General features: G+C 41.2%; 1 protein-coding gene across 11 annotated transcripts in view; it reads right to left on the bottom strand.

Annotated features, from left to right (window-relative positions):
- The window catches only part of BRSK2 (BR serine/threonine kinase 2), a 318,125-nt gene that overhangs the window by 62,837 nt on the left and 230,661 nt on the right, over positions 1-24,627 (bottom strand). For all 11 annotated transcript variants that reach the window (XM_027888707.1, XM_027888706.1, XM_027888709.1 and 8 more), the window contains exons 5-8: positions 22,695-22,811; positions 11,274-11,307; positions 10,311-10,379; positions 7,265-7,411 (exon numbers count right to left, since the gene is read on the bottom strand). In XM_027888707.1, coding sequence (XP_027744508.1) covers positions 7,265-7,411; positions 10,311-10,379; positions 11,274-11,307; positions 22,695-22,811 — 367 coding nt within the window. The remainder of the gene's footprint in view (positions 1-7,264; positions 7,412-10,310; positions 10,380-11,273; positions 11,308-22,694; positions 22,812-24,627) is intronic.

The following is a 24,627-nucleotide window of genomic DNA, read 5'->3' as shown; positions in this document are numbered from 1 at the left end:
AACAGAAAAGGTAACTCCACAAGACATCTTTACTCAAGTAAGTCCAACGTTTCAGAGACGGACCTGTGCATACAAGAGCTGCTTATACTCACCCATCCCACTGAAAATGAGACTATAATTCCAGACATAATGGATTAGTCAGGAGCAAATCCAAGGAAAATGCTAATTATGAGGCTTCACAGGCAAGTGTTTTGGCAATTTAAGATTTTCCCTTCCCTCTCTAACTTAACCAAGGCTAACAAACTGCTCCTTTCTGAATGTGAATAATTGCTAATTTTTTATACTTAAAGTTCATTTCTAGTTTCATTTTGGAGAAAAAGAGAAAGAAGAAGACAAGTTCAAACAGACAATGTGAATAAACAAAATGATTTGAGCACGTATGAGGAGACCTTTTGCCAGGACCCATTCTTGACTGGCTTCACATTTGCCATTAAAACCTTAGCACCAAGCAGACTAAGGCTCTGTGTCATTTACTGATCCCACACCTGAACACCAGTCTGCAAATTTATTTTACCTTCCTCTTTTGCACATGAGCATGTTACTGTGCAATGAAGGACTGATCAAAGCTGAACGGCGGCCTTGTCCACCTATGGAAGGCAGATCCCAGCAAACAAGATTCCAGTTACACGATGACTGTTTTCCCACAAGCATGGGGAAAAGAAAGCAACATGGTTTTTCCAAGAGAAACCCTTAACAGTAGAGAGAACAGGAGGTTCAGATGACATACTTACAGCAGAACATTCCTAAAATGTTGTGTTTTAATCACAATCACAGCAGAAAAGAACTTTTCATAGATGTCCAGGGATTATTTAAGTGGACAATATTTTTCATATTCATCACTATGAATTGTATGTGCAGGACAATATGTACATTCACTGCACACAGGCTTGCATTTGTGCAACATGCAGGTGAAAGGCAGGAGAGAAACTCAAGTGCTAACAGCTATCAGATGAAATCACAGACCCATTAAAATGGTCAGGAAGAATGGAGACAGCTGTCCTGCTCTTATTACATTTCCTTTTGAGAATAATGAGAATCAGAGAGGGAAAGAGGGGAAAAAAAAAAAAGAGGATGAGACAAACAAAAAAATGTTAGAGATACAAAGTAGATGTTTGCCACAGACAGCAAGGAATCAGAGCCCTGGTGCTATGGAACAAAAATTTCATGTCTGAGAAACCAGAAAGATGTGAGTTTGGCTCTAAGTTTTTTTAACTGAAAACAAAGCAACAGGGAATGCAGCTTAGGAAAGCATGATAGGAGGCTGGAGGGAGAGTATGAGACAAAACAGCCTCCTTTAAAACCTAGACTGTATCAGCACTGCAGTCAGAGGAGAAGTTGGCACTTGCATATCTAGCTGTCTGCTAACCAGCCCAGGTGCTGAGAGCACCAATTCCCCCCAGCACACACATCCAAGAGCCTCGGCAGACCTGCACAGCTCCCAGCTGTGGCCTCAGCTCTGTCACAGTAATTCCCTTCATCACGATTCCCCTTGCATTAGGTAGCCCTTTCATCCTGCACTATTAAGAGCAAGGTATCCCTCACACACTGCCATCTCCTGTCAAGATAAAGATATGCATTATGGGAGTTACCCTAAAAGCCTGGAGACACAGCCCTCTTACTCATTCATGGTTATTGGAAACAGAGGTACAACCATAGAACTTAAGAAGAGCCTTTCTGGTACAGTTTCCATGGGACAGGATTTCAGCATTGTCATTTATCAGGTCTATAGTACTGTGAGGATCTGCTAAGGAGCGTACTGTACCTCCTGTGCTTGGTAAACTGGCTTATGAGATGCACATCTACTTGTTATTTCCTATAAACCACATAGAGAGTTAGAGACATTAATGATTTCAGACAAGATGCAGATGATACAGCTACATGATGTCCAAGCCTCTTTCATGCTTGCTTCTCCTGCTGCATTTTCTGTCTCCATGGGTCACAGTGTTCTTGTGTGCCTGTGATATGTGGAAATGACATGCCAAAGCAGACAACAGCGCTTCACTTTCAGAGTCAGAGAGGGGGAATAAAAGAGGGTCACCAGTTCATGTCTTAGTCACAGAACCTCTGGGCTCCTTCAGAGAAGATCTTAGAGAAATCCCTTCTGGTCATCCCTGTTCATCAACCTCATTCAAGATACTGATCATAGCATTTTTCTGAACGAGAAGCCCTCTAGTACCTTGATATACATTTGAAGGTGTATGACAGCTGTTTGAAGGTGTATGGCTGCTGTTTACCGACATATCTGCCATTTAATCCACATCAAAAACGTTGCTGTGAAGTATGCTGGGATATCCCAGATATGAAAAGTATTCTACAAATCCATTTTCTATGCTGATTAAAATGTAATTGCATTGAAATGTTATTACAAGTGTGCTTGCTGCTGCCAACATTTTCACTACTGTTTTAAAGGTAATTAATTAATGCTTTGTTGCTTTTCATCTGCATTAAAGTGACAGGAGGGTTATGGGAGGGCGATTGGTTTTGACAAGGAGAAGTCTGTATGCCTTTTACTATGCAGTGCAGGGGAGGGAGATACACAGTGGGAGCTAATCTCACTCCTCCTGCCTTCATTTAAACACAATGTTCAAATGCATTTAAGTGACGAAGGCATTTAACAACCCTTCCCAGAGGGTTTTTCTTGCTGTTTGCACATGAGTTTGCCAAGTTTAATGCCATTTTATGGAAGTTGTTAAAACGCTGCTTCCTAATATCGCCTAGTCACTGCAGGCAATTGTCTCATGATGTCATCTCTGAAACAACAAAACATGCTTAGATCCACTGCACATGCACAGTCAGAGAAGAGATTGCTGCAAGCTAAAATGCTGTAATGGAAGGAGAGGGAGAATTCCTTTATCATGGTTTTATGTAAAAATACTTCCAAAATATATTAAACTTGTACACCGAACAGCCCCACTCACAGATGAAAGACCCATTGTGATACAGAGCTGTACAAGCTCATGAGAAAAAGAGGTCTCCTCCCACAAGGAGCTTACGTCTGAATTCTAAGGCAGGGAACAACAGATGGAGACAGACAGGCAGATGGAAAATAAGACAGCACTGTCTACATCCTCGGCACTGATCTCAGCAGAGCGGTTGCCAAGCTAAAAAGTTCTGACCTGAAGAAAACTTTTGAGAAAGTCTGTGGATATAAATGAGGGCTTCTGGGCTTGAACTCATGTCAAATTTCAGAATTCCCTGTCCAGAAAGGGAACAATCTCACACCCATCTGTGCCTCAAATCAACCCACATCTCAAATGAATCTTCTTCATTCAGAAGATCCTGTAGTTTCAGTTTTAAACCGACTGTAATGTCAAGATAGAGGCTTTTCCTGACCACAGGATTCAAGCTGGCACTGCAAACAGCACTGGCAAAACCATTATCTGTGTCAGCAGTAGCAGCTGTACTATAGCAGCCTCCAGGGACCTTGACAAGGGCAAGGATCACTGTCCTACCTGCACAGTGCATGAATAGATCCTTGGCAGCCAAAACCTTATAGCCTAAATACATCAACTAGACAATAATCTCCATTCTACAGCTTGTGAAGTGAGAGAATTTAAATGATGTGATAGGCACCTTACCATAAGGTGCCATAAGAAGGAATCAGTTGAGTTGTCCCTTGTTCATTTTTGTAACATTCTTTAGATGTTGTAGTCCATCACTGGCATATATTAGACCCAAGAAAAAATAAAATCAGAGAGCAGAGAGGAGATTCTGAAAATATGTGTAATACTCAGGGACAGGTATTTCAGACTATGGGGACACCCAACATGGAAGACAAGTCATTCTACTCTAGTTTAAAATGTCAACACTAGAACAGTAACAGCTTTATCAATTCTGCAGTATCTGCTCTGATCCACCTTGCTCTAGAGACAAAGTTTTGATAATGCTCATCCAACTGTAAAAGGAAAGTGGGCCAAAAGCTCCTTACTCTTTGTCCTTTGCTTTTGTGTTTCTCTAGAAGAAAATACTGGCTGAGAATGCGAATGGTTTCCACTGCAGGAGCTGTAACTCTCTGCTGTAGAGACGCTGAATCATTTGAAATCTCCAAGGAAAAAACCATTTGCTTTCTGAAGAGCACATAATTAAAAGAAAGCTCATCCTGCAGTACTTGAGGCACCCAGAGCACACCTTCCATAAGCCTTCTAAAACTTTATCACTCGTTCGCTTTTCCCTCCTGACACTATTCCTACGAGAAAGCTGTCCCACAACCCTGCTGATACAGCTAAAATGCTTCTTCTAGTTTCTAGCCTGCTTTCCTGTAAGGCTATTTGACATACATTTGGTTTCGTACCAGCATCTTCCTTTAGTTTAAATAATTCTTCTCTCCCTAGTAATTACCTCTGAGGAATATGCAGATGAGCGGTACAACCTTCCTTAGACATCATCAGACTAACTGAAGCCCTTTTCAGACAGGCTCTCTCAAATGCTGATCACCTTAGTACTCATTCATGGTTTGATTTCATCTTTCATAAGTATGGGTGGTCAGAAATACCATGACCAGCAGCTAGGATAAACTTTTGCATCTTAATGAAAGAAAAACATGGATTCTCTTATTTTAAAGCATGTTCAGTAAAACAGGCCCAGTAAATGAGAGGGGTCAAGGACGTTCCACCAACCATATTTGAGGCTATGTGATATATGGTGAGTGTGAACAATATTCCAGTAAGACATAACAAAGTCTTCTTTCCATAAATAAATCATATACAAAGAAAGGTAATGCCTAGTTCTTAAGGCTGGAAAGGGCCAGCAACAATAGTTCTGAGTACCCTCCCCTCCATTAATCTTCTCAAGCTCTAACACTGAGGTGAACGATGACAGTTAAACGTGAATCCTGGTTCTGTTTTTGTTGATCATTTTAACAGATGGACTGGGGAAGGTGTGGGTGTGCTGTGAAATGGCAATTACTGCAGGGAGGGAAATGCAGTTGGATGAAAAGGAAAAGAGATACAAATGGAAAAAAAAAGGAACAAAGCAGAGAGGGGATGTGAAAAATTAAAGACAAAAATTCTGGTGACCTTACATTTCACTGTATTTTCTGCTGAATTCACCAGTGAGATATTGAGCAAATGATCAGTAATGGTAACAGCTACATCTGTACTTATTGTACCCAAGCTGCGATTTTGCTCAGATCTTTTAATAAATATCAACTTGATTCAAGAAATGTATTTTCCAGGAATAGAGGCTTCCAAATAAACCCATATTAATACCCTTTTTTGCAGGACACAGCTAAAATAGAATTCAGATCTCTCCTCAGAACAAACTCTACATTCCCAGCTCCTGTGTGGCAAACAAAGAGCTCCCTTCTGCCTGGCAATCGAAGCAAGCGGCTCAATAACAGCACAGAGGTGTGACAGCAGCAGGGACAGCAAACTGAGAGACCCTCACATAATGAAAATAAGACTGCAGCTAATAACAAAGAGCTAACGTTTTTTTCCTCCCGGTTCTTGGCTCTTGAATATGTATTTATCAAATTCTTATTCATAATTCACTGGTTAGAGCTTTCCAATAACTATTAGATCTGGCATTTTTTCCTCCCCAAGGAAGTAAGAGGTTAATTTTCATCAAGAAAGGGAGGGGCGAAGGGTGTCACCCTGGGGCCTTGATTTACCTTAACTGCTTTCTCTCCTATATGTGTATGTTCTCTGATGTATTGCACAACTTAAAACATTTAGGGTCTGTCTGAATCTGAAGAGGGATCTAACATTTGATGATCTGCTTCCTAGTATACTTAGTTCATCAGAACTAATATCTTTGAGAAAAAAAGAACAATGACAAAACAGCAGAAAAACTGATATGTTTACAACATGGAAAGGACCCTAAGCTCGAGAGGGACGTGGTAAATTTCTTGGCCGTGAAGAACAGCTGTCTCATGTCTCAGGGTATAGCCCTAACCTCTGCAGTGTTCCTTCCATGAAAGTACTTGGGAAAAAGTAATTTCTTTCTTTAAAAACCCGGTTTACACTTAAAATTTTCCTATGCTTACTATCTTTTTTCAATCAGTGCTAATACTGCAAATGTGATGGCTACTGGGATTGCAAAAGTAGGGATACTAGTAATAACATGAAGAACTTTTCACCCGTGTCACCAAATAGAGCATGACCTGGTTTTGTAATGAATGAAAGAAAAGCCCAGCTGTCAGGTAATCCTGTAAAGAGTGTTGAGAAGGGAGTTTCAGTTCACTTCTTAGCAGACAGGTGTCTGCATCCCAAAAGCACCACCACAGCTGGCACAGACTGATGCTGTTGTTAGCAATCTCAGCAGAGAGGCTAACCTGTGATCTGAGAGTTTATTTATAAATATTTTAGCAGACTGAAGAACCAGGAGGAGTTTTAAATTTACATTTCTTTATACATACTCCCACTCAGAATCTGTGAGCTTAGTAAATCTGTATAAAATCATCACCACGGCCTGACAATAGGATTTACAAGGGCAATGTACCCATAAAGGCAGACGCCTCCACTGACAAGCAGGCAATCTTAGTTTCCAAAATTATTTTAATTGCTAATTTTTAAAATTCCCTAAAACATTAACACAGTGTTAATGAAGGATACAATCACTACACAGTCCTTGCCCTTGCAAGGTCTCTGCTGTAGTGATGTGATGTATCCTAAATGCAAACTTAGTGCTGAATGTCAGGAGCTCAACACTGTAGGCCTAATAGTGCCCAGAACCACAGGGCACAAGATGAAAGATCAGACAGGCAGACACTTGCTCTGAAGGCTGCTAGAGGACAATGCAGAGCAAATGCAGGATAGAATACAATGCAGCTTGCACAGCATGAGGTGAGAAGCCAATACTTCTGTCAGAAATGTAAGAAAATCATAGCCTGTTTACTAGCAAAACTTCAAATAACACTCCTAACAGTTGCGACCTTCAAACAGTTCTCTCACACTCCCAAGAAACTGCTGTACCACCCACAAGAACCAGACAACTCAGGTGGACTCCAAAATACGCTAAGGTGTCAGTAGCTCTGCGATGATGTTGTGAGGGATTTCTTCTAAATGCCCAGTGCTACATCTGGGAGGGATTTATGAGGCTAGAGAAAAAAACACAAAGGCAATCTGTCCTCATGACTCAAAAGAGAAGGTAACCAACTTTTTCCTAAAGACTCTAACAACTCTACTAACTCTTTGATCAGGAGGAAACTCACAAGAATGGCAGTAAATCAACAAGTTACCTTAGCTGTTCAACAAAAACTGCAACAAGATGAGAAATGAAGCCTTGCTCATACCATCAGCACCAAATACATCAAATACATTCTTACCGTGAGACGTTTCGAGGCATCCACTTCAATCATCCCCCGCAAAAGGTTCTGACAGTCAGGCGGGATAAAATGTGGCATGTGGAACACTCCACGTTTCACCTTCTCCAGCAGTTGCCGCAAGTTGTCATCATCGAAAGGCAGGGCACCCTGCAGGGATGTGACAGAGTGGTCAGTGGCAGAGAACTGGAGAGGGCCAAAGGAGGAAAACCAGAATAAACATAGTGAGAGAATGGAAGTAAGTCACCTCATAATGAATTACTGTAGTAAGTGAAAAAAACTTCTGTTGAAAATAAGTAATTTCTTAGTGCTGCTCTATTTCCTCTAACAAAGGAACAAAATTGAGGACAGAGTTTTTTATTATACCTTTAATTAGAAAATGACTACCAGTATAAAATAAAATACAAAATATGAAATTGCCTTTCCAGGCAAATTCACCAAAGATGCATGGATTCACTTAAATTCAGCTCAAGATTTTGATCTGCTGGTATTCCTCCTGGGTATACTTTCACAGCAGCAATGTTTATCATCTCCTTATTTTTAATCTTCCTGAGACACATTTATTGCAGACATGGAAAAGGAGGTGAAGAGCTTTTGAGAGACTTTCAGCAGAGAACATGCCCTTTCTGATGGAGCATTGAAATCACACAGCTGAAAGAAACCCCAACCAACATCAGCCTTTGGAAGCAGCAGATATTCTACCTGTTTAATATACTCCATCCAGTTCCCATGCTGTGGTCAGGTCATCAGTTCCTACTGCTTCCCTACTGTAGCTCACTTACATGAATGGCTTGAGGTTTTTTTAGCTGAAACTACACTGTGAATAGATCATCAGCTTGCCACAAAAAGCAGTAAAAGACCTATCCTTGCTGCAAGGACAAAAAGGAAAAAGAGAAGTTGAAATCTTTAGGATAACTCCACTGACTGAAGCTGATACCCTTTTATAGCAAGTCTGCACCTTCCTAGATATTCTCACTTCCTTCTTTCACTGCCTAATTCTAGTAGGTGCTGAGCTTCCTTGATTTCCAGGATGGTTTGTGGGAAGCTGCAAGTTGTCAGCTGCTGTGATAATGAAGCTTTAAGTTGTCAGTTCTGGCACTGCTCTTACTACAGTGAGTAGTGCATCTGTATAAGCAATCCTGTGTCTACAGTTTAGGGAGATCAACAGCTCCATTTACAGCAGCCTCAGGAAGTCACCTGATGGCAACCACTACTGGGCACTATTTACTAGTGTTTGTTCTTTCAAGTGGCCTTGAAGGGAGAGCCGCCCTGTTCTGCTGTAACCAACCTCCTGAGCTACCTATGCTTTTCCTAACCACTCCAGACTTAAAGGAAAATCAATTCTGATAGTTCAGTACTTTGGCTAATGCAATTTAAGCCATGATGAAGTCAGAAAGGATGCTTTGTGGCATTTCCTGAAGGTAACAACTACACCTTTTTTATTGCTACCATCTGCTGTTATATCTTGAGAATTTTGTAGGGTTTGTCCTGACATGATTAACTGGATAGCTCTGCACTCTCCATCAATAACAGACTTACTTCAATCATTTTTCAGGCTCATGTGTGTATGTAGGAGCAGATGAAGATGCAGCAATAGAGACACCAAACCTTGACAGAGAATCCCCCTGAAAATGAAAAGCCGACTCCTACAAATCCTAACCATCTTGACACATTCTCTCTTCTGTTCTTACAAATTCGAGAAGTTATATTAAGAGCTCATTATACAGTTTTATTTTATCAGTCATGAAAGTAGCTGCTCAGTAAGAGATGACCGGGTGCTGTCTAATGTGACAGTTAAAATTCTTCCCATGCAGCATCAAGATAAAAAATTTAAAACTTCAGAAATGTCAGTGAATTGTAATGACTAAAAAGAAAAAAAAAAGAGTAAGACTGGTTAAGGGGAATTAAAGCATCATACTGAGATTATTTCAAGGCATTTTGATTTAGGCCATTAAAAAAGAATTGGCATGTTTTTTGAACCAAAAATCTTAAAAAATTGTAAAGTATTTTAAACAAAAATAATACGCAGAATCTATCTCTGATTTTACACTGTACAAATGCTTTTGTCAAAATAAAACATTCAAATGAAGCAATAAGGTTTACTGATAAATGTACAAGAACATAAACATTTTACTTCAGGCTTGTTATTTTCAAAAGTATAGATGATCAGGTGAACTATTACAAATATAAAACACCTAACATGCACATAAAACCTATATTCATACAGAGTATTCTATCTGCATGTGGTATATGCTTTTATTAACATAAAATATATTTTATTATACTATGGAAATTGGTAACAAATGCCAAACCTATCTGCCTTCAGCTGGACATTCAGTTGTTGTATGTTTAGGAGTATTATAAAAGCACTGCAAATCAGAATAAATTACACAGAGAATTGAAACTTTGATCTAAAGAAGGATAAGTTACAAGATTCCACATTTTGAACACTAAAAGTATTACTGAGCCAGATGGAAACTAATTTAAACTCTGTACTACTGGCTCAGTTTTACATTCTCAAGTGTACTAAATTAAAATGTAGCTCTCTGCTTGCATGAAACAAAGCTGTGGCACTCAAAACTTCCCTTGGAAAAACGCTGCAGTTAATGTATGCATATACCTGAAACACATGTACACATACAGCAGAAAAAAAGAATGCAAACCCAGCCATATTTTGATCCCGTGAAGGACAATTTATTGGACACTCTCTGTACCCTGGAGTTGTAACTCTGTACATCCTTTCCAGACAAAAAAAGGTGCTGCAATATCACAACACAGCAAAGAGTATTTATGAAGACAAGTTTTTGATGCCTGTCTATGCTCTCCTGTGCAGGGCAGCAGCATTTCAAAGCAGCAGTGAAATACTCCTCATGCTTTTCCTTTGGGGCTGATGTAGAAATGAGAGGAAAGGATGCCTCTGAGAGATACAAAAATAGGGGAACTAAAAAAAACCACCTGTAAATGATGTCAATAGAATTGCCATTAAATACAGCAGCACTTTGAGATTTCTCTTTTCTTTTTAAAGGCTGGTGCAAGGAAGATGACTCACCACTAGCAACGCAAATAAAATGACTCCGCAGCTCCAGACGTCTGCTTTTCTTCCATCATATTTTTCTCCCTGTGCAGCAATGACACAGAGGTTCAAAAGACTGATCACTAATAAATGAATTAATTATCCTTGAAGAACAAGAGAGGGGAGACTGGGAAACCCCATATTTCAATTCAGCCACCTGCTTCCCAAGGCGGCCTTCCCAACTAGGAGGCCATTACACAGCTCGCTAATTGAATTTTTGTTAACAGTAGTTTACAGTCATATCTGGGATCTGTGGGAAAAGGCTCAGAATAGGGAGCAGGGCAGGAGCAGCTGACAACTCACAAATTATCCAACCTGACATTTTAACAGTGTCAGAGGTGCACTAAGGACATCAAGAAGATGTTTTTCTCTTCCCTGGTTCTTCAGGGAGCTTGTCACATTATTTGTGAACTCATAATATTGTCTGGACAGTCTCTTCTGCATGCTCCCTGCTTGACTTTACATTAAAGACAAGCTTAAGAAGAGGGCAATCTTGGCCACTGAAATCGTGGATACTTATTTTCAGAGGACAAAGGGAGAGTAGAGGGAAAGAATAGTTTGTATTGTGTAGTGGAAACCAGCATCACTGACAGTCGACCTCAGCTCTTCTACTGAAATGACAGCTACATCAGAGACAGGAAAGCAGAGGGGACTACATCCCTTGGGTCGAAAGATCAAATTAAAGGAGGCTCCTGCATTTCTGTCTGATCACATGGTACAAAGGGTAATGTGAGAACAACACACAATTATTTCCCTCATACAGTTAATGTGGCTTGATTCAGGGCTGAGCCAAAGAAACAGAACTGTAGTTACGCTCCTTGTGTCCTTCCCGTGCCGTCTGCCTTGGACGGATTTCTTGTATAGAGGGTCTATCTGCATACTTGCAATGAGTGACAGTTGAAAAAATATATTTATAAACACTAATGTGAACCAACTTACCCGGATGACTTCAGGACAAGCATAATGTGGTGATCTGAAATACAAAACACAGTCAAATGAGCGTGGTATTTATGGTTATGTGCATTTCCTTTTTTTTTTTAGCAGAGTCAAGAACGGCTTGCTTGTGCAGAACACAAGTATGCAAATCAGCATGCTTTCCTTACCTCAACAAGAACACATTTCTAACAAACTCAAAAGATGGTCAAGAACTAGAATAACTTAAAATTCTATGGCCCTGCTATGAATTTCCTTTAAGTGAGGAATGACAAGAAGACCAGGCATATTAGGTGACTTTTTAGAATTCCAGCCCTCTAATCCCACTCTTTAACTTGGCCTTGTATCTAATTAGAAGGAAGGTCCATGCTGCATGGTCTTTAATAGGAAAAAAGACAGAACAGTATTTTCAGACCAAACAGATGCATTTCTAAACCATGTCTTGTACTTCTTCTAAGATGACTGTTAGTTACTCCAGTGGTCACAAAAGCTGCCAATACATGATTTCAACATGTCTTTTTTTTTTTTTTTTTTTTCTGTTGTGTCTTTTAGAGAACTAAAAAGGATGGACAGTAGCACTATTACCTAGTGAGTTAATGTATTCTTTTCACATCCTTCTACCCATATATCTCTGATTTGATTCCTGGCTGAGAAGAGTTAATTACTTCAACTTGCCAGGTAATAATTTTAATTCTTGAAGATTACAGCCACGGCTATTTATTTTATAGCCTTCATTAAAGTAACTTGACAAGTAAAAGGGATGTAAACTGTCTGAAACCTGTGTGCAAATCATGCTATTGTTTATACTGACACCTCCCAGCAGTCCCTGAGCCTGTCTTCATTTGTATATGTGTTTCTTGTGACAAATGCAATCATGGCTGGGCAATACCTGTCTCACGAAGTAATGAGCAAAAGAGAAGCACAGCGAGGTTAGTTTTGTGCTAGGATGCTGTATTAATGCCCAGTGAGACAGCCCATTAATTCAACTTCCATACACTCTACACTTATCTTATGGTAAAACATGATCCCATGGGCATGGAATGCCCTGATTTGGTATCACAGCTTTTGGCAGAGCATGACAGTAAACTCAAGGTACACTTGGGACTGCAGCTACCTTGACAGCAAAGCTTAAGTGAGGAGAGAGAAAAGCAGTTGATCCCTCACATACTTTAGGAAAGGTGGAATTCAGAAGTTTAGTACAGTATTTAATACACTCCTCTTTCCCCAGCCTCCAGGTTCCCATTTAAGAGGTGGAGTATTCACAGGTATTCTAACCAGGCCTGTCTGCTCAGTAGGGTCTTAGTTTAGACTACATGTTAAAAACCTTGGTTTGAGAGTCAGAATAGACAATGAAAACCAGAGCCTTCCCTCAGAGTGGGTCATTGGGAGATCAGAAAGAATGGACTTGTGTCTAGTGGGTAGGACAGACTACATGGGCTGTCTTGGTAATTCTGTCATTGACAACCATGTGAGCATGACAAGGTCACTTAACATTTTTAAAAGCTGCAGCTGGCCACATTTTGAAAAAGGTGACCAGAACCTGACCATGAGTCTACTCTTCTGACTAAAGCAAGAGCAATGCCCCCACAGGTTTCACACCTCAAAAGAGTTTCTATTAATTCACTGGGATTTGTGTGAGGTTTTAACCATTTGAAGCAAAAACCTCCACAGTAACAGAGTGTGGCAGCAACAATAATGAAATAAAGCTAAAGCAGACAGTAATGATAATAAAATTGTTGCCTCTTGACAAAGAAGGGGCCAATTTAGGAGATTTGCAGCACACTGTCGGTCACTGCTAGAGAGAAAGTGAGGCCAGAGTGAGACTCTAAACTGCTTGATATTATGTACATTTCCCAAACCTCCAAAATATATTGTTTCCTGTGAGTTTGCTTCTTTATACAAACTGATAGCTGCTCTATACCTGTTCTTTTCTATACCCCGAAGTCTTCACCACAGTCACGTCACTGGACTAATGCATGATTTTGCAAGCTTTTAGAAGACAAAACATCCTTGTGAGAACGCTTGTATCATAAAGGTGGTGTACAGTGTACAGGCCATACTTAAGGGACACACAAATCAGGAGAAGCACCAGAACTGGGACTGCAGCTCAGGCTTGGACAAGAAGAGCCAACTGTCAGCAGTCCTGGACTGCTTAGACTGAACAGTGAAGGAGGGCAGTGTGGGAACTGTAGGGAACACAGCAATGCAACAATTATTTGGAAAAAACAACGTGGTAGCAAAAAGAATTCGGAACTTACACAGATCCATGATATTTGCTCAGTTTAGTCACCTCACAACAGAAAGGCCAGTTCTAGCGTTCTATATAACTCAGTCACATTAAGTTTATTGGAAAATGTATGGGAGGGGGCTAAGAGGAGCGAAGACACAATTTTGGTAACTGTTCAGCTCCTGTCACTTAGCAGGTCTGAGCTTCTCTTGAATGCATTTTGGCTTCTGTCAGGTACTGCTGCCTTTCCTCGTGAATCATGAAGAAATCATGAAGACACACAGTACATTAAATGGCCACTACAGGGGGTGCCTGTGGCTGAGCTAGAAACTTAAGCCAGACCTCTCAAATCCTGCATGGTATCCTGTACAGTTCAGCAACACCCTTCAGCACAATACTTTTTGGATGGCCATGGCACTGGAGTGCACTGGAAGAGTCAATATTCCAATGTGCAGAGTGTTCCTGTTTTTATTAGTATATTATGACTCTGAAAAAGACTTCAGAACTCTTAATTTTGGGTGCTGAGCAATGCAATCACCTGTGCTAACATCCTTGAAAAGAAGAATGTAAGTGCTGTGAATAATTCAAGATAGCTATATATGTATATATCAAGATAGGTATATATGTATGGAAATACGTATTATGTAAGGAAAAAGTTCTTAAAGCATTTACCTTCCTGAGGTCTGCTTAAGTGCAGTGGAATCTGCCATGTATCTTAAAAGACACCGCTGAAATTCTGCAAAAATTAGGGGACTGGGTGGAGAAACTGTTATAATAAATCCTTTGAAGAAGTTGGATTGATTCAATCATTCAACAACTGCACTGCAACTGCCCAGAGAGCACAGGTTTCTGGCATCGCCATTCTGAATTCTTGCCAGCACACACCAGCTAGATATCTGAGCATTATCTTGGCTAACAGCTTTAGAAGGGTTCTTCCAGTCAGTCAGAATCCAAAAAAACCTAATTTCCATGCTACCAATCACAGAGAACTTCAACTGCTGTAAAGACAAAACTCAAATTTAATCAAAAATCTATTTATCTTTCTACAGAGTCATGAATATTTCTTTGGCTCTTATTACTAATTATTCAGTATAGATATGTCAAGAGCAACATTCCCTGTCTCTTCCCCTAGGCCACCTCCTCATCATTCTGCTACATTTCTGTGCAGCAAAAGCCACAATCTGCCCTTGATAGCAAATAAGTATATTGCTCAGCAAGATCAAGAAACAGTTGTTGCCTGCAGGTACTGCTGCAAAAAAACCCCAACGATGTTGGCAGTGTTTATTTACAGGGTGATGTGGATTTTCCAAGGCTAGTCAGCCTGGGGCAGGAAGGGCTCTCTGAACGGTCATTCACAGCTGTGACTCTAGGACACAGTAATCTAAAGGATCTTGGGGGACTTTAGCAAAGCATTTACATGGGATTTAAACCAGAGGAAATAAGCCAAGAGTGGAATGGTGAAATCCAGGACAGCTCTGGCCAGTTAAGTCAGGGATTCAGAAAGAGACGATTTATCTATCCTGAATTTCATCGGAGAAACTAGAAAAGTAGTTCTTGATCTGTGCACATCAAGATATTGTGCAGCCACAGTAGATTGAGACAACCAGGGCCATATCTACAGTGCAGATATCTACATGTGCCTGTGAGTTACAGGTCTCATTATGTAGGTAAGAAAGCCCTGCAGTGTGCACACACAAATCCACTGCACCCACATAAATCAGCTGTGCACGTAAGCTTTATCTGGGAATACACAGTAACTGCTTTGCCAGAGAAGCAGTTTATTGATCAAGAAGGACAGGGAAAGCTGTGTGATCCTACTCCACAGTGTGACAAATCTTGTGTTACACTGCCTAATAGGTTCCCAAGTCCCATCAAAGATGTCCCATCAAAGGACCCATGCCTTGGTCCTTTGGTCCCATGCCTTAAGATGGTACTATGTGGGGAAGGAGAAAAGCTTCTTTGAGTGCCATTCTTTAGGCCCTGCAGATACAGGAAGAGTTTCTGCAGGGAGGGAGGAACAAGAAGTCTCCTTTCCTTTGTTTTTCTTACACATGAATTTACCTCGATACAGGAGGTTGTACAGCTGCACTGAAGTCCTCCCTGCTTCTAGCTGTTTTTGCTGTTGCTCAGTGCTAGATTCCTTCTTTCCCCCTGTTAACCATCTCCAAGCTGGCTTTCAGGGGCAGAATTTACCACTATAGCAAAAAGCAGCCTGTGCTTTCCCCCATGCTGGGTAGTAAAGGGTTGAGATGAAGGGGAACAGAAGAGGAGTAGCAAAATAGATAAAGGGAATTCAGGAGTAGGACACTGGCATTCCAAGTAGAGAAAGTGACAGTCATAGATTGCACAGAAAAGAAAGACAGACTGATGAAACAGTTCCAGAAGCAGTGGGTAGTTAAGGCTGCAGTGAAGGCAGTAGCTGTAGGTAAGGCTGTAATTAAGGTAGTGAAGGCTGAGTGCTATTTTGCCATTAAAGCTTCAACTCAGTCATTTAGCTTTATATTAGAAAACTCAGCATCTAGCCCTCAGCCTTTTTACAGCTGTTTACTCCCCGAGTGCAATTACATTTTGGGGAATCTGCAAATCAGTTCATTAATTGATGCATCAGTTCAAATTATTAAGACTTGGAACCTTTAAGAGATGGAGATTAAAAAAATCAACCAGACCTTTGCATTAAAAGGGCATAAAGATCTCAAAGTTAAGTATCCAGAACTTAGGAACTGCTGAAATAAAGGTTGAAAAGATTATCCTGTACTCTGCACGTAAGTCAGGTGGATCTTTCGCTGTGCCCAACGCCTCTGTTTTACTTCTGGACAAAGCTGGAAATGTGAGGGAACAAGGACAAGCTTGCAAGAATGGCAGCTGATTGACATACTGGAGAATCAAAGTCTGTCCCTGCCACAGAGTCCTTCTGGGAAAGAAAATGAACAGGTGCCTTAAACTGACATGCTCACAGGGAATTATGAGTTGCACATTCCCCACTTTTCAGAATCACAGTGCTACGCATCTAAAGTTTGGTTTACAGTATTTATAAGCACGTGGAACAGCAGCTGCAGTCAGTAGGTGCTCTGCTCTCCAAGTAAAGGACTGTTATCAAGCACCAAGTATTCTGAGATATTGGGCCCCAGAGTATCCAGCTGTACACTCAAAACTGGTTGACAGTTTTGAGTTTCATTTTGAAGAACCAAGCGTCCTCATATAAATGTATAACCAGATCTATGTGGCAAACATAATATGAAAACAGTATAATTAATATTTGCAAACCCAAGACACTGGGATGAAATCCTACCTAGCATTCATAGCAACGCTTGAATGCAGTGAGCAGAAGTTATAAATGGAACCATAAATGAATGATGAGGAAAACCCAAACATTAGATAGATGTTTACTCAAAAAAAAAATACCATCCAATCATCAAATGAGGCAAAGACATGTTGTAAAAAACCTGTTCAAACTTGTAATTAATGGGCATATCCTAATGTGCACAGGCTAAGTTAATGTTATACTACCAAGCTAAAGAAAAGCACATATTAAATTCTCAGGGATTGATTTTAAGACTTAAATCTCTTTTAACACACCTTGAGATATATTATAGGTGAGGCTGGTACCAATGGTTACTAATCAGGCTGTCTGATACTTCCCTTTGTAATAATCATTTTCAATTCCTTACAATTTACTATCAATTTAACAACAATTTTCCTTGCTATTCATCTGTCTCAGACTGGTCTCATGTTTCAGACTGCTATTCATCTGTCTCAGACTGGTCTCATGTTTCTGTGTGCATGCATGTTGTGTATGGGCTGAAGCATTTTCACTATCAAATTTAAATTAAATGTTTTCTTCCCATAAAAAAAATTCTAGTATCCTTGGCTGCAAAGGGAAAATTTGGGTTATTATTTGTATTCTCTAGAAAAAATTATTCAAACTGCCTCTAGAAAACTGTAGTTGGCATTTACTAGCAGAAATACTCTAGAGTATCATGATCAAAATTTCACCTGCACTGGTTACACTTCACAGAATATGTTTTTATCTGAAACTGATACTGTGAGCTGCTCTGGCTGGGCTCTTCATAAGGTACCAAACTTTAAAACAAACTGAGTGTAAAACTAGTGAAGTAGATCTAGCACTGACAGCACCTGACTGGAACAACCAGGTAAGGGAAACTAGAGCTGGAACCTAGAGAAAAAGAGCACAATATGGAGTAGAAATGACTGGGAGAAGTCAGCAGGACTACAGTGCAAATCAAGAATGAGATGGGAACAGAGTACTGAAATGCAAGCTCTTGATGAGATAGGGCAAAAAGTACTAATTCTGGCAATTCCAAATTCAAAAGCTTAAATTTGCAACCCTACCAATAACTGGATGTAGGACACTTTCATATGTTTTAGACATATGTACATGTTTATTATAAGTGGTAAAGAATATCTGCAAAATCATGTCTTGTCATTAAAATCAGAAATGCTGCTTGGACTCTGAGGTGTGTTGCTCCCCTGAATTACCTGCTCACCACAGGTGCGCTGATACAGATACAAATACAGATGTGAGGAAGCAGGAGCTAGATGATCTCTGCTAGCATTTCTAACAATCACACAGTGTGTTGGTTGTTACAAATACCATGAGCTCAAAAAGAGACAGTAATCAGTCCTAATGAGTATATGTGGGGTTGGTTTTGATTGATCCAGGCAATCTGTGGGTCAGCAAAGTGTTGCCAGGAATTGCTAGGGAGAGCTGAGAGCAGAAGAATTGACTGTGCTGCAGTTGGAAGCTGCTGTTCTCCTCCATTATGGCACCAGCAGCCGCAAGGCTTTCCTCTCACTTACAATAAAATCATAGTCAGCATCACTCTTCCCACATGCACTTGGCTTTCTGAATCAGGTCAGGGGTTTCCTTTGGAGACACCAAGATGGGGGAACTGTTGCATACAGTCAGCTAACTGGGGGCCTGTCAGCAGTGATGTCAGCCTGACTGCCTCTGCAGAGGTTGGGTCTGGTGTTGGGGCGAGCTACCTTTACATGTCAGCTCTGTCCTAGCTCTTGGCTGGGATAGAGAGACTGGGAGACAGGCAGCACAGAGACTAGCACTGCTGCGGGTTCTCCGTCACCCGTCAGCTTTCACCCACCTCCATCTAGTAGTGTTTTGATGCTGTAAAGACTGAAATTGAGAGAACTGAAGAGATGGCAAAAACTTACTTTGCCAGGCTTCTGTAAGGAGCAACGGTGAACTAGGAAGGATCTTTACAAACTCCAAGGAACTGTAATGCAACAGTATCCTTTTTTAATCCTTCATTTTAGCCATAAGCCCTCAGTTAAAAAAAAAAGGAACAAGGTCTAGGGAACGCACCAACTCTTCCTACTTTTCCAAGACTCTTACAGAAATCACCGCATTTTATGTTCAGAGCAACTCAATCACTTCAATGAGTTGTTAAGATGGAGAACTGAAGCAGGGAATGGCAATGCTTCTTATCCTAGACCACTGTGAAATGCCTTCAGCAGAAACAGAAATCAAGCTCAAATAACTTGGGTCTCAGTCTGAAGGTTTTCCCGTACAGCACTCACTCTTCTTGCCCAGTGACAATTCAGGGTGGATTGGACAACACCTACTACTCTGAAACACTGCAAGGCAGCACACGGAAGAATTGCTGTGAAAGAGACAGGGGAGTCTCTGCACGCCACTGCCTGAATGACTAAAGGGGAAGAAGAGCTGAAGAGATTTAAAATAATAGAAGCAGCAGCCTATCACATCTTTCTCTTCCTTCCTTATCTGCTGTTAGCTGACAGTCCTTCCCTGCTCCTGAAGGAATGCAGAGACTCACTGTGTTATTATGGCATTTCAAGGACCATCTCTCCGTAAGACTACCTTGCTGTGCAATTTCTGCCATAAGTAGAATAAGTCCTGCAGACCCTACTCACATCTCCCCTTCCCCTCGAGGGTCTAAATACACATTTGCAACTATGGCTTATTCCTTTGTGCTGTCTATATGCAGCGTTTTCTCAATATACATTTCCAGTAATGAGGATTCATTACAATCAAGGTCCAATGAGCAGTTTGTTAAATAAGAAATTATGTCAATGAAATAGCAAGTCCATCCTTACATCTCTCTCCTATACAAACACAACTGGATTGAACTTATATTGTTTTCTGCAGGTCATCATCAGTGCTACAGAAAAACCATGCAGACCGAAGGACTAACTCCCAGAAAACACTGAGGTATGCAATACATCATACTTCAGGCTATGTGAGGCTACTCTTCATGAGGCCAGTCAAGGCTCTGTGGTGACCTGAAGACTACCCAAACTTTGGACTAAACTTAGCAATTTACTTGCGACAGCAAAGAATTTTTGACTGCTGTCTAATTGCTCTGCTGAACTGACAAAGTTAGCTGTACCACACGGCTCAACCCCATCCGAGCCTCCCACTCTGACTGACAGAAATACCTGGAGACTCCTTGTGTGACTTTCAGTGGGAACGTTACAGTTTCATCTCATTATCAGTGTTCACAGTACGGATAAAGCCATTCTCGAAATTAACTTCTGGGTGCACAGAGGAGCAGCATATCATTACAGTTCAATATCTCAGTCATGATTCAGTCTATTTTGTTCCTTTTCATGCTGGTTGAAAGCTCCAACTACAAGGGTAGGTAAAACTGCTGCCTTGAAAATCTCTAAGGTTGGTTACTGTGTGTGCTCCAAGGGAAAGGGAGTCATAACTGGATTACCTTTCTCTGTGAACAGTGTGGCATATTGTTGTATGTTCCTTCCTTCCTTCCTCCCTTCACCCCCCAAACCAGAGAGATCACAAGACACCAGTATCAGCCATGCTGGGCTCCATGCCAGGAGAATTAATGAAGTGGTGTAATAGCTCACACGGAGGCCTAGTGATTGGCAACACACTTAAAATGCATCTGCAAGGCAGGAGATCATCGCGTTGCTGCTGTGTTCTGTTTATTACAGGCACATCTCTTCCGTTCCATTGATTTCTTTATTAGCGCATTTGAAGGCCACAATGTGGGGGCTGGATCTGCTTGAAGCATGGAGGTTTGAATTCCAGCACAGTTTATGGGAAGAAGCCTCCCTTTGAGATTCCAGATCTGGATGACAGAGCTCGGTGCTAACAAGAAGAGGAACCCTACCGAGAGGTTCCCAAGGAGTCTGAAAAATCCTACAGGGCAACTGAGACGAGGTTGGGAAAGGGAACAATTTTATCATTAAGAGTATAGAGGCTTTATGGCAATTGCATGGAGGACTTCATTCCAGAGCCTCATCCAACCTGACCTTGAATGTTTCCATGGATAGGGGGCCCACTACCGCTCCGGGAAACCTGTTTCAGTATCTTACCACCCTCCATGAAAAAACCCTTCTTCCTTATACCTAATCTGCATCAACCCTCTTGTAGTTTAAAACCTTCGTCCTATCACAACAGGTCCTGCTAAAAGCCTGTCCCCATCCTTTTTATGGGACAGCTCCCTTCTAGTACTGAAAGGTAGTAACAAGGTCTCCCTGGACCCTTTTCTTCTCCAGGCTGAACAATTCCAACTCTCTCCATCTGTCCTCATAGGAGAAGTGTTACAGTCTTTCAGTCATCTTTGTGGCCTCCTCTGGAGGTGCTCTAACAGGTTGACATCCTTCTTGTGCTGAGGACCCTGCAAAGCTGGATTCAGTGCTCCAGGTGGTGTCCCACCAGTGCAAGGTAGAGGGGAAGCATCACCTCCCTTGATGTGCTGGTTACAATCCTTTTGATGCAGCCCAGGGCAGGCTTTCTGGGCTGCGAGTGCACACTACTATGCCATGTCCAGCCTTTCATCCATCAGTACTCCCAAGTCCTTCTAAGTAGGACGGCTCTGAATCCCTTCATCCCCCAGACTGTATCCAAGATACTGGGTGTTTCCCTGACCCAGGTGTGGGACATTGTACTTGGCCTAGCAATCACAGCTCCTTGTTTTTCATCTGCGCTGTTAAGAGCTCAGATTCTGACTAGACCTGGACAGGAAAAAATGGGTGGGTCCCAGTGTACTCATCAACCAGCATTCTATCTTAAAATGAACTTCATATAATTTTGCTATCCATTATTCATGACTTGAAAAGCAGGGCCATGTGGCCTAGGACTGAGAGGCAGTGGCTGGGCTGTAGAGGGAACCCGAATGGTTCCATGTCTATCCCAAACTGCCTATAGCATGGACTGAAAAAGCACGGACTGTAACCAGCTGAGGATAGGGCTAGGCTGAAGTCATCAGATTCAGACTACCAAAGGCCAAGAAGAGTCAGTTCTATATGGCAGGAAGTGGAAATCTGCTGGTGCTGTCTGGTTGCTGAGCTTGCTGTTATAACAAATTCAGACACAGCTAAAAGCTGACGTAGTGGTGCCAGGCTGCAGCAGCTCGATGCAGCTGCTGCCCTTGCTACAGCTCATTGCTGCAGCCCCTGCACAGCCAACAGGGCACCAAGCCACAGCACTGGGAGGGGGTGGGACATGGTCCAGTGGTGCTCCTAGGGACAGTGGTGATGAGAGTGCCTTCCACTGGAAAGCACGTCCTGTCCCTGGCCAGGCACTCGGGCTGTTGGCTCGTTGCTGGATCCCTGGGAAAGTCCTACAAAGCTCTTGCTGGCAACTGAATTGCCATGGAAATGTCTTTAGACTGCCCCTGCAATATTCCTCCAAGCAATCTCCTTTGTACATGTGTTCATGCCCTGCTTGTAATTGCAAAGGACCCTGCTTCCTCCCCCTCAATCCTGCATGTGAGCAGTAACAAAGCAGTGTGGACCATGAACACGAAGAGCTGCATGCAAGCAGCCAGTCTAATCAGGACATGCAAGTTCCATTTAAGAACCTCTAGATTAATTCGTTTTTTGACTCCTTCAAATATTTCCAAAGTTTCTTCTTACAATAGTCAACACTTTCAGTTACCAAAAATTATATGGCCGGTAAATGCAACATAAACCAGCATACGTAGATGAATCCGAACCTGAAAGCCTTAATTTTTATATCTATATGTGACACCTACAGTGGCTTGCTTTTCACTGTACAGCACTTAAGCCCCCTTCTTTTAGCTATCTGATACACTACATACATCATATAAACTTATTATCTTGCTGGGAAATACCAGTGTAGAATGTAGGTCTGCAGGTTCTTTAGTGACCCTTACTATAGACAACTTCTGTGTCTGGAATCTATCATTCATTTTTGCAATATGCTTTGAGACACTCACCCACAACTGGTTTCTAACAAGCTGTCCCCAACCTGCAGCGATGCCATCCCGAAGTCTGCTATCCGAATGTTGTTCTTTTCATCCAGCAGTAGGTTTTCTGGTTTTAAGTCCCTGTGGCTGTAAAAGAGGATCAGAATGTGAGTTAAATTATCCACAACAGCTTTCCCACTCTGAAACTTGTATTTTATCCAGGATAGCACCCAACTTTGTTATATTTTAGTTGATTTAACTTTATTTCTTGTTCTAGGCAGGAGAAAACAAGTATTCAAGATCCAACCTTTGCAGTATTCTAGACTGTATCCCAGATGCCCACTCCTGATGAACACAATGCCTGCAGTGCCCTGACAGGAAATGAACATCTTCAACTTCCAGTGATACCTACACAGTATGAGGGAGAAACCGAGGGAAATAGGTGGGAGGAGAGTTTCAGCTTAGATTTAGGATTGATATACTCTATAATATGCCAGATCCTTAAGGTAGGAGGCGACACCATCAATATATTCTGTCAACAACAAGAAAGAAAATGTGTGATATCTAGAGAAAAAAACATTATTGATGTAAATGCTACTGCAAAAAGCCCTTATTAGGAGTTGTTTGCATAGGCATATGGTTTTGAAATAATTTTGGGTAATGAGTTTTGATGGAGAAATCCCTTCAACACAGCACTGCTTATAACTGCGGGTGTCAGCAGTGGGAAGGAAGAGAGAGGATTCCCTCCCTTCCATCAAAGCTCCATTCTCTTTTTATTTGGCAACATGGGAAGAGCTAGGCAGCCACGATCTTCAGGATGGCTCTAAATCACAAGTATCATATTTTGACTAATTTATTAATCTCCATTAGTCACAGTCAACACAACATGTCTGCTTTTTAGTACTGAGGTGCTTTTGAACAACTATTACATTCACTTTATTTTATATCCAAAGACCTTGCACAAAAACTGTAACGACTTTGCTTTTTGCTTCTTTTTATTTGTAACTCTTGAAAATTCACAGAGATGAGGGAAGCACTTTGGGCAGACCAAAGAAAAAGCTCTTTTCTTGGTTTTGCTTACAAGTGAGCAAAATGAGTCTTTGATGTCTTGCTAATAAAAGGTCCAAACAGCAGCACTTGAACAGTCAGAACAGGCCAGCTTTGGTGGCTGGTTAGAACACAAACGAGTAGAAAAGGGATAGCCAATACCACGTGTAAGTGTCAGGTAAAGGACACCCATTTGCAACAATGATTCAGTAAAAGCAGTTACTCTGATCCAAAACAACTGAGCAGAAGAATCAGTCAGAACAGTCAAGTGACACCCATCATGGAAGGCAACCTTATCTTCACTGCATTTCCTTTTCACTTTTAAAGACATTCCTCTAGCACTCCTCATGCCTGCAAGTGTAATTCTACCTCTACACCAGTTTAAAGAAGGACAGTCACTATCCTCTCAGAGAAACACGAGCAGCATGGCAATACCTTGGAAATTAGATCCTCTGATCTGAAGAGAAGTCTGGAATGATCAGTTAGAGACAACTTGTAAATAATGCAGGTCAGTTCTATGTAAAACCAGAGCACACTGTAATAAGACACTTGGGGACTGTAACAATTATCTCCACAGGAGACTTCCAACAAAACAGTGCACATTCAAAACAGTTACTGGTCATTTTTATCACTGAGACCTATCCCTCCTTCCCTCTCACTTTTTAAAATTTAGTCTCCAATCTTGTATAAACATGATAAACCCTGTGTGTTAAAAATGGCCTTGTTAACCCTGGGCAAAAAATCCTGTAGATAATGGAGCATCATGATTCAGATCTGTGCATATTTTCATCTGAAAATCCCAAAGGTGCTTTATCAAATCTATCCTTCTCATAGAAATCCTAGCTTTGAGGTAATTGGAGATAGAAGACGTATTAGCTTTAAACTATCAAGGTAGTCATAACTAGTTGACAAAAAA

The sequence above is a fragment of the Empidonax traillii genome, unplaced genomic scaffold (assembly GCF_003031625.1).
Source record: "Empidonax traillii isolate 1590-97213 ecotype Southwest subspecies unplaced genomic scaffold, ASM303162v1 scaffold245:size1430315, whole genome shotgun sequence".
In the NCBI taxonomy this organism is placed as follows: Eukaryota; Metazoa; Chordata; class Aves; order Passeriformes; family Tyrannidae; genus Empidonax; species Empidonax traillii.
Note: the sequence above shows the minus strand (reverse complement) of the source record. Positions and strands in the feature narration are given on the sequence as shown.